This window comes from Lacerta agilis, chromosome 2 (genome assembly GCF_009819535.1).
Source record: "Lacerta agilis isolate rLacAgi1 chromosome 2, rLacAgi1.pri, whole genome shotgun sequence".
NCBI lineage: Eukaryota > Metazoa > Chordata > Lepidosauria > Squamata > Lacertidae > Lacerta > Lacerta agilis.
Window position 1 is genome coordinate 97,283,691 of NC_046313.1, and position 10,452 is coordinate 97,294,142.

Here is a 10,452-nt window from a genome sequence, read left to right on the forward strand (position 1 = left end):
GAGTGAGTGATTCGGTTTCCGAACGATTTTTGGTAGCCGAATGTCTGGCGCAGCTTCCGATTGACTGCAGGAGCTTTGTGCAGTCCATCAGAAGCTGCGCTTTGGTTTCCAAACATTTTGGAAGTCGAACAGACTTCTAGAACGGATTCCTTTCAACTTCCAAGGTACGGCTGTATTTTGTTAAAGGTTTGCAGAGATCCTATTCTATTTTTGCATCTGGACATGATCCTACATGGAGGACCAGATTCCATAGAACAGGAAAGCATATCTGGAGTCTTCCCTTCAGATCTCTGGAGTCTTCACAAAGTACAGGTATTGTGTTTATGCTAATAGACATTTGCTCTAAAACACTCTGCTTGAAGTTCTGGGACTTTTTATAAACAGGAGCTGGTAAAACTTTAGGGTAGCATTCAGACTGCCTGTTCCCAGACACATCCTCTAACTGTTTCAGTCTCTCAGGACAAACCTAGAAATATCATTCATAAATGTCTTTTCTGAGAATGATGCCCAATGCGTTCAATGGCATTTAGGCCGCACTCCTAAACACTTAGTAAGGAATAAGCATCTCTGGACACAATGAAGTTTATTTCCAAGGATTGGAATCCATAGTCGAAACAAAATAAAAAAATAATTTCCCCCCTTCCAGTAGCACCTTAAAGATCAACTAAGTTTGTTCTTGGTATGAGCTTTCGTGTGCATGCAAGAACAAACTTAGTTGGTCTTTAAGGGGAAAAAATATTTTTTATTTTGTTTCGACTATGGCAGACCAACACGGCTACCTACCTGTAACTGGAATCCATAGGATTTTGTTGTCAGTAACCTTATAGTCATTCATTTTCCTTCAGAAGTCCCACTGTGATCAGTTGGGCTTACGTCCAAGTAAATGTGCACTGGAGTGCAGCCTTCCAAAATTATCATCGCTCAGGGCTGCTTTGTGAGCTGAAAACCTGACATTTGAATAATCAATGTACAGGTTATCAAAGAAATGTCCCCTCACTACCTTTTGCACAACATGGAATAGCTCTCTTCCCATTTTCGGACCCTCTGAAAAGAGAGATTCCAGCTGACACAAAATTGGTTCCTAGCACGTCCCGAGGCGAAGCCAAGATAGACCAATTTCAGGATGACCGAGAATGCACTTCATGTGAAATAACATTAAGGAAATTCTGTGCTTTTGACAGCTCTGTATCTTTCGCAGGAATAAATAGATAAACCATTATTTGTCTTGGTTTAGCGTTAATTTTATTTGTATAATCCATCAGCTGAAGTGTTCAGGCTAAGATTCAATATAATCTTTCAACTCAGCTCAATAAGTTGATAAATAAATGTTGATTTAATTGCAGCACCCAAAGTCCTCAATACTAACTCTAGGTATTTTCCTATGCATAATACCTAGAGTTAGTATTGAGGACTTTGGGTGCTGCATTTCCCACACAATAGCCTAGTCAATGAACATACCTAGGAGAGGAAACTATTTGTATTGTAGACCTGGTCCACCCTTAAGGCTGCTTCACATGCTCGCCCAGCTGGGGTTCTTGTGGAGGAGACGGTACAAGGGAGTGTGTGATGCAGGGCATTATGCGTATGTAATCTAACAGACATGGGGTTGCAGGTGGAGTTCAGTAAGGGCAGGACAACTAATGTGAGTCAACTAATGCCTTCTCTGTCACTCCAGAAAGTGTACACTCCCATTCCATCTGTCTTGGTGTAGATGTGAATGCCTGTAAGGTATTCAGGGCCAACACACAAAGCCTTCACACCCCCATTGCTTGTTTCATGCAGCTCCTTCTTGCGCACCAGTATCTCTGGATTGGGGCCAGTATCTGTTTTTCGCCATATTGCTTTGCCCTTTAACGTGCAATTGAAATGCAAATTCCTCTTACAGCCCAAACCTATGCATATGTACTCAAAAGCTTATTGATTCAAAGGTTTCACGAGACGCTCTCTGATAAGAGTGCGCAGGATTGCAACCTTTGGCAGCCAAGTGCATCCTTACTTGCAAATACCCCCCCCCCAATTCAATGGGCAAACCTGCACAGATTTGGGTTATTGGTCACTCATCTAATCCTTGATGTTCACACTAGAGCCTAACGGAAGGCAGGTAACCTTTATTTAAAGCCTTTTCTCCCCTGTTAGAATACTGGCATACCCCAATTTGCGATGAACTTGTGATGAACTTGTGTGTGACCGTGTGCATGCATGGTGCCAGGAAATAATTAACTCATTCCGTTCACACCAGGAAATGGTGCGAGGGCGAGCAAGCTGGAGAGCCCTGGTGGCTTGTGAGGACACTTTCCCCGGAGTCCGAGGAGGACTTCAGTGAGGGCAGAAAAGAGACTGGAGGCACAGTGGGGATTTGTTTAGGCTGCTCAGCCTCCCCGCCTAACAGCTGATGTGTGGGATAGCAGCCGCTTTCCCATGTGCCCTCCAGCTGGCCCCCAGAGCTTCAATTCCATTGTGGATATTTTTGGTACAGCATTTTTGATCTGAATTGGGGAGACAGTGGCAGAGAGGCCATGAAAAGTGTATTTAGAGTGTGCTCCCCACTGACGGAATTTTCACTTATTATGCACACAGGGCTCCAGAACGAAACCCCCGCATAAGTGGGGAGTCACCCATACGTCTGTGCTCCACAGTTCTGCCAAGGATACCAGTGGTCTATCTTTCATTCTGGAAACATGCCATAAAAATAATATGCTCCCTGAGACGAACCTCCCCTTCACACTCTCCCCTGTTACTAAGTGAATTCCTAATCAGGTCTTCCGGGTCAAATTTCAATCCACCCCACCTGTCCCTCTGTGGTCCGTCTGTGATGTCAATCCCCTTTTATTTATAATCTGGGAATATCTTAGTAACGGGAGTTTTCTTGTCCAGCTGCCGTGGCCGGTTATATCCTCTGCTCTGGGCTTCAGGGGTTAAACTCCTCTTTGCCTACAGTTCAGGGTCTCTCTCTCTCTCTAGATCCCTCATTGTATCAGTTAGCTAAGCCCTCTTAGCAACTCTGTGGCAATACCAAGGTTTCCGCCCACTAGCCCCTCCTGAGTGAAACTCCAAGACACAAACTACCACCCTGCAGGTCAGTTTTGTCTTTTCCCTGAGTTCACCTCCTCATGAGCATACATAACTCGCTGGACCAAATAAATGACGATATTTTCTTAGCGCAACAATAACAAGTCTTTATTTCTTTCAGAACATAACGGTTTCAGTAATTCAATCGTTTATAAGCTTAGTTTCATTACAGCATAAACTCTTTCTTTCAGCATCACATACTCATCTTCAACCTATCCTAACGTACCCACCACTATCCTGGCCCCACACCCTCCTTCTTCCAGTCACCACTCCCTCCCTCCCTCTTCTCTCTTGACCAACGGCCACTCCCTTCTTTTAAAGTGCAGAATGTCCCGCCTCCCGTGAGCGAGCTGCCATTCAAACAGAGTGAATGCTAACTCTTAACACACTGGGGTTTCTGAAAATCCACTGACTTAGGGCTGATTCGTTACACTCCCCTTAGTTTCTCTCTCTCCCCCCCCTCCACCCATCCCACCACCCAAAAGACCTGTTCTATCCAGCATCCTTTATCACTTTGTTTTTTTCACATTTCGGATCTCCTCCCGGAGATCAGACAACAGGGTGAGGCTAAGCAACTGAACCATGAAGTCTTCAAAGTCCATTTCGCCGTCCCTGTTCTCCTCGAGAGCAGAAATGATCTCTTGGTATTTTGGTTTGGTTTCCTGACCCTGTGAAAAAATATGAATCATGTTGTGGCAAAATATGGAAGCTGCTTTCATCGTGGCTGCTAATGAGGGAGAGCAGAACAGCAACAAAACATGCTTCCTAGACAGGTTGCAGAATCAGGGTCAATTTAAGGGGAAGTGCCGAACGTCAAGAGGCTATGAACAGACACAATCAAATGCGTTCGATGCAAGCATGCCAAAGGCACAAATAGCTATGCTAAAAAGAAAAAGAAAAGTAAAGTGTATTTGTGACCAGCTGACCAGGATTGATGTTAGAAGAAGTAGCCAGAAGAAAGGCTCTGAAAACACACTGCTTTTTTTTTAAGGCCTGGAGAGGAGCTCAAACTAAAATCTCATATGCTGCTCTTTGGTCCTCTGAGGCGACAAAATAGAATAAAACTGTATTAAGAGAAAAGCAAAAGAAAACGTAATGAAAACAGCAGCAATAATACTAAAAAAAAACCAACAACAGGTTCCCACATAAGATTAACTGTTCACCAAATGTTGCTACCCTTCAAAGGGAGAAGGAGAAGGCGAAGGCGAAGGCGAAGGCGAAGGAGAAGGAGAAGGAGAAGGAGAAGGAGAAGGAGAAGGAAGACCACAAATGGGAATTCCAGATTCTGGGCCCCCGAACCCACACCAGCCCCTGTTCAGCTAGCAGTGGGATGTCGGGTGCCATGCAACTTCTCACCCCCAGTAGATCTCAGCAGGTGGTCTTTCACATATTCCAAACCCCAGAAAGTTAAGGCTTTATTAAAGGTGATATTGGTACTTTCAACTGGGCCTGGCAATGCTCTTGGCCTAGGGCTGAGGAGTTTGGTCCCTTCCCCCGATGTTCTTTTTACACCAGCTTGATCACTCCCTTCAACCCACTTACCTGCATAAAATGCACAAACTGAGTCTCGAGCAACTTTTTTGCTTCGGCTTTGCTGAGCTTTCCCTCTGTGTCTGCAACGTTGTCATAAACCAAGGCTGCTGTCGCAACAGCTTTCTCCAGATCCGAGCCTTTCCCTAGAGCTGAGGGGCAAAATACAATAAGTGGGAGGCCAATGGAAGCAGTTTTTTTAAAACAACAACAAGAAGAAGAACAGTAGAGTCCAGAGTCAGCAAGAGTAAATTATTCTGAGCTTCCTGCAGTTAACAGCAATGACACTGCACACTGTATTTGTATGGCGAAGGTGTTGATGGTTGTGAGCGACCTGCAGAAGAGCCGGCTGCAGGATTCAAAGTAAGGCTTAGAAGACCCTTGGCGGTGGCCCGGTGTGTTGTAATGTGCCCAGAACAGCAGTATGGATGCCTGCTTAGAGGTGGAACAACCTTGCAGACTAAGAGAGGGTTGTGATTCAGGCTGATGGTTAGAGTTGCCACTTTGCAAAAATAGTCCTGAGCCTGCCCAACCCTTAAAATCCATAGAGGGGCATTGTTAGCATCCTGGTGTGGGAAGAGATTCATTCTGTGATGATGCAGGAATGGGCTTCTCAGCAGTGGCACACCATTGATGGAATGCCCTCCTCTCTGAGTAATGTATGGCACCAACTCATTAATATATATGTTGTTGTTCAGTCGTTCAGTCGTGTCCGACTCTTCGTGACCCCATGGACCAGAGCACGCCAGGCATGCCTATCTTTCACTGGCTCCCGCAGTTTGGCCAAACTCATGCTAGTCGCTTCGACAACACTGTCCAACCATCTCGTTCTCTGTCGTCCCCTTCTCCTTGTGCCCTCCATCTTTCCCAACATCAGGGTCTTTTCTAGGGAGTCTTCTCTTCTCATGAGGTGGCCATGTCGTGGTGAAGGGGCTTGAATAACTCAGGGAAGTTATGAGCTATGCCATGCAGGGCCACCCAAGATGGACAGGTCATAGTGGACTAAATGTGATCCACCTGGAGGAGGAACCGGCAAGCCACTCCACTATCCCTGCCAAGAAAATTCCATGGACAAAGACAACAGGCATATATATATTTCCTAAGACGTTCTTCAGAGAACCTCAAAAACATTTGGCTTTGGGATGGGAATGATAATGATGTGTGCTCTGTGTTGCAATATATTCAGGTTGCAGTTCTAACCCCAATAACCTGGGAGTAAGCCCAATAGAATAAGGTTAGAAGTAAACATTGTTAGAATTGCTATGTGCATCACAGCATTTTATGCTGCCCTGTCCAAGAAAATAGATGAATGTATAAAGGAAAACCACTTACCTTTTACAGAAGCCAGCTGCTTGGATATTGGAATACTGGAAATTAAATAGACATTGTTACTGGTATATCTGGGTGGTTAATGCAGCAAGAAATGTTGTTGTTTTTTAAAATCTGAGAGCATTTTGGAAGGGTTTTTAATATTGGGCTGGTCACTCTCCTTTTCGTTAAAAGTTTCTTTCCTTTTCTGAGATATAGGATAAAAATGTAATGCCCCTCAAAACATAATCAGATTTGGTTGCATGCAATAATAGAATCTGTGCCTGTGTATATTGAGCACATCTTAAGATAAGACCTTTACAACCAAGGGTGCCAACTTGAATATAATATGGGGGGGGGGGAGTTAAGCCCTGTCTCACATGATCACATCCCACACCATTTGAATGGCAATGCTCATTAACTATGGGGGCCCAGCACCCTCAAATATTTTATAAGGGAGTGGTGAAGGGCCCTCGGTCCTTAAGAGTTGGCTCCAATGTTTAAAACTCATTTTGGACAATTCCGGCTTCTGTTTGTGGACTCTACTCCCAGGCAAACATGCATAGGATTGCAGCCTTGGTGAAGCAGCTGCTAGGAATTGACCTGGGTTTGCTAGTTGCTCAGTGAGAAGCCCATCTAAGTGGCTCTGGGATTTCAAAAGGAAGTGTGGGATATAAGTTTGAAAAATAAAGTAATCAATTTTTTAAAATCGCATATCAAGAAAATGCTCTTGGAGGATTTTCCTATTCTCCCCTAGGATTTAAACGTTTTAATAGACAGTATGATTAGTTTTGCCGAAGTGCGAGAAACTCATTACAGCCCAGCCCACAAGCTGTGAAACCTCTGTCTTTTCCTCTCCCGTGGAAGCTCATTCACACACACACACACACACACACACAGAGAGAGAGAGAGAGAGAGAGAGAGAGAGAGAGCAAGGAAAATGTATAAGAGCCTTGGTAGAGGGATTATCACTTACGGTTTGGCCATCTTTTTGGAAGTTGAATTTGTGCCTTTCTTCGAAGAAGAAGCATCTCCCGGCTGATTTAGAGAATATGACTTTTTGTCCGCAGCGCTAGACGCACAGCCACACATCTTTTGCTACAGCCTGAGCACTGTTTACGATCTCTTAGCAACTTCCGAGATTGTAAAAAAAAAAAAAAAAAAAAAAAGACAAACACAAGCAGTGAAGGGGGAAGGTGGTGCAGCCTGTTCGCCAGCCAGGCCTATTAATAGTGGGAAGGCTCTCTGGTCACTAAGTTGCTGGCGAAATAAATCAGCCTGGGAGGACATTCTAAGAGATCAACAAAGGAAGCTCATCGCTGCTTGTGCAACACACCTGGCTCAGGCTGCCTTCAGTGCATGGTGTTAAAATAATAATAATAATAATAATAATAATAATAATAATAATAATAATATTTATTATTTGTACCCCGCCCATCTGGCTGGATTTCCCCAGCCACTCTGTGGGGCTTCCAACAAAAATCAAATACATTAAAATATCACACATTAAAAGCTTCCCTAAACAGGGCTGCCTTCAGATGTCCTCTAAATGTCTGGTAGTTGTCTATCTCTTTGACATCTGAAGGGAGGGAGTTCCACAGGGCGGGCGCCACTACCGAGAAGGCCCTATGCCTGGTTCCCTGTAGCCTTGCTTCTCGCAGTGAGGGAACCGCTAGAAGGCCCTCGGCGCTGGACCTCAGTGTCCGGGCTGAACGATGGGGATGGAGACACTCCTTCAGGTATACAGGACTGAGGCCGTTTAGGGCTTTAAAGGTCAGCACCAACACTTTGAATTGTGCTCGGAAGCGTACTGGGAGCCAATGTAGATCAACCATCTTGAGCAGGGGAGACTTTAGCATATGCGCCGCCGGGGTGCAGAGATCCGCCCAGCGCCCCCAAGTTTACTTTAGCCCTCAAATTAACTTTTATTATGGTTATGTCAGGCACCACACTTATGCCTTATCTCTTGTTTATGAAAGAAGGGAGGAAAAAGAAACAAACTTTATTATTTGCTCATTTATTTACAATGGACTTATACTCGTTGAGTCTGACAAGCGCCGCCATTGTGAATGACAAGCGCCGCCGTCTTTGGTAAATGAGCGCACAAAGTCTAAAGTCCTTTAGTGAAACATTAGGTATACAATTTGGTACTACCTAGGTATATATGTATTTTGTTTTTCTGGCTTGATCAAAATTATTTATTATTTCGTAACAGGTAGATAGTTAAGAGCTTAGGCGGCTTCAGCGGCGGGCACCTGGTGCTCCACAGAGTTCGGCGCCTGGGTGCCCCACACCCCTTGCACCCCCGGGTAAAGAAGGCCCTGATCTTGAGCTTCTCGCGAACACTTTGTGAATGTGAGTTCATAGCAACGTGTGAATGCTAACGTTTTAGATTGAAATTGGGGTGGGGAAATCACTTTTTAAATGTGCAAGCACACTTTTTATCTGAGAAGTGTGCATGCACATGAAAGCTCATACCAAGGACAAACTCAGTTGGTCTCTAAGGTGCTACTGGAAATAATTTTTTATTTTGTTTCGACTATGGCAGACCAACACGGCTACCCACCTGTAACTGGAACTTTTTAAATGGAACCATCTCGCTTCCCCAGATCTGGAGGAATGTTTTGAGCCCACCCTAACCTATGGTGTGAGTGCTAATCCTCCCTGACAGTTTATGTGGGGCTTAAACACTGGGATTCACCTCAGCCCCCTTGGATGTATAGTATGTTTTATGAGTCCTAATTCTGCCATCGTGAGACATTGTTGTTGTTGTTCAGTCGTGTCCGACTCTTCGTGACCCCATGGACCAGAGCACGCCAGGCACGCCTATCCTTCACTGCCTCTTGCAGTTTGGCCAAATTCATGTTAGTAGCTTCGAGAACACTGTCCAACCATCTCATCCTCTGTCGTCCCCTTCTCCTTGTGCCCTCCATCTTTCCCAACACGTGAGACATTAAATTATTATTATTATTATTATTATTATTATTATTACTATTACTTATTACTTATTAAATTTATATACCCCCCTATACCTGGAGGTCTCAGGGCGGTTCACTTAAATGTAAGTTTACTTCAGGATATGTCAAATCAATTCCGTATTAAAATACTGAACACTTGTTTTGAGCATCCCTAATGCTACGGAATAGTTTTATTTCAAATTTTGTATTTAGAAAACCGATATAAAAAATTATATCCCTTCATGGTTTTGAAATTAAATAATGGTTTTGAAATTTGTTTTTCTGCTTTTGTAACATTGACAGTGTGTTTTGAGACATGCGACCCTTTTGTGAAAGCAACTGAAAAAAAAATTAGACAGAGCTGCTATTCAGATTCATTTCCCCCTCTGCCCTCATTATTATTTTGGTGTTCCCCAGCAGTTTTTCTTTGGACAATACGGCTGCCACCGTAGTATTGAGCTTTTTGCACTGCTGGTGACGTGAAATTTTCTCTACCAACCCATCCCTATAGGCCACTGCATATCACTGCTTCTCAAATTTCTACCTAGTATTTCCTGTGCCATGATAAATTCCGACGACAAAACTATCTGGAGTGACTCTTTATGTAACATGATGATGACACAGAAAGAAGGTTGCAACAGATGGCCAAAAGAATTAAGACTTCTCCCGCATTTAGCTGCAGTGAAATTACTGAGGCCAAAGCAAATATAGATATCTACAACTATCACTCTTTCTGCATTTTAATTATCTTTAATTATCTGGGAAAATATCATCCCATACACCTCACCTCATTTCACCCACACCGTATTTAGTGTGTCATCTTTCAAGTCATTCTTTTCCCCCATCCTTGCCCTTTTTGGAAGTGCTTTAAGATTTCTTACACTCCTGCTGCCTTCTTTGGGGAAGGCTTATGAATAAAAGAGAGCCTGTAATTGCAATGTCACTGCCAAAATGCATGTAATCCATGCTCATTATTCCTTCAGTTAACACACTTAAATTACACAGAAATTTATCTGCTCCCAGCTAGAAAATTAGAAAGAGCCTTCACATGAAGTGTGAGTAATAATCTGGATTGTTTCCCCCATCGGCTGAACCCCACAATATGGCACGCAACGTTTTCAGTCATGCTGTTGGGAAGATTAGAGTCACTGGCCAGGAACCAATAATTGCTTTGGATGTGGGAAGGGTGACTCTGTCAATTTCAGCTTGTCTCACTTTCTGATTTCCCCCTTTTCTGTGCAGTTCTCTACACTTCTACATCAGTTGTGAATTTGTGCCTGTACACACGTTTGTGTGTAATTTTGCCTAATGCGCAAATTTCTTTTTGCAAAGCGCTTTTGCCCAACGCAGCACACTTTTGTGTTACTTTTGCTAACATGTGCATTTGCATCGAAACATTACTAGCTTTTGTGCATATTACGCAGCTGGAGATGTGCATTGCAAAATTCAGAGATCTGCGAATTCTAAAGGATGGCTGTGTTTCGGTTTGCATATTGTTTTGGATATTGTGAATCGGGTAGGTTCGTCTTTCTGCCCCATCTCTAGCTTAGACTGAGTATCAGCTTTGGGCAGCGTTGTGTGTCAATTC

General features: G+C 43.8%; 1 protein-coding gene across 1 annotated transcript; it reads right to left on the reverse strand.

The window, feature by feature from the left end:
• Positions 1-3,549: 3,549 nt before the first annotated feature.
• SNTN (sentan, cilia apical structure protein) lies at positions 3,550-7,041 on the reverse strand. Its single transcript, XM_033142576.1, has 4 exons — positions 6,884-7,041; positions 5,932-5,966; positions 4,612-4,751; positions 3,550-3,737 (listed from the first exon to the last, which is right to left on the reverse strand). Exons 1-4 carry the CDS (start codon positions 6,997-6,999, stop codon positions 3,579-3,581), a joined length of 450 nt encoding a protein of 149 aa, XP_032998467.1. The 5' UTR covers positions 7,000-7,041; the 3' UTR covers positions 3,550-3,578.
• Between the last annotated feature and the right edge of the window lie 3,411 nt (positions 7,042-10,452).

Excerpts from the sequence above, each read along its gene's own strand:
- SNTN (XM_033142576.1), bottom strand. The coding sequence starts at position 6,999 with ATGTGTGGCTGTGCGTCTAGCGCTGCGGACAAAAAGTCATATTCTCTA. Across the intron at positions 5,967-6,883 it reads TCCAAAAAGATGGCCAAACC|TATTCCAATATCCAAGCAGC; the intron begins GTAAGTGATAAT and ends TTTAATTTCCAG. Across the intron at positions 4,752-5,931 it reads GCAGCTGGCTTCTGTAAAAG|CTCTAGGGAAAGGCTCGGAT; the intron begins GTAAGTGGTTTT and ends TTTGCCCCTCAG.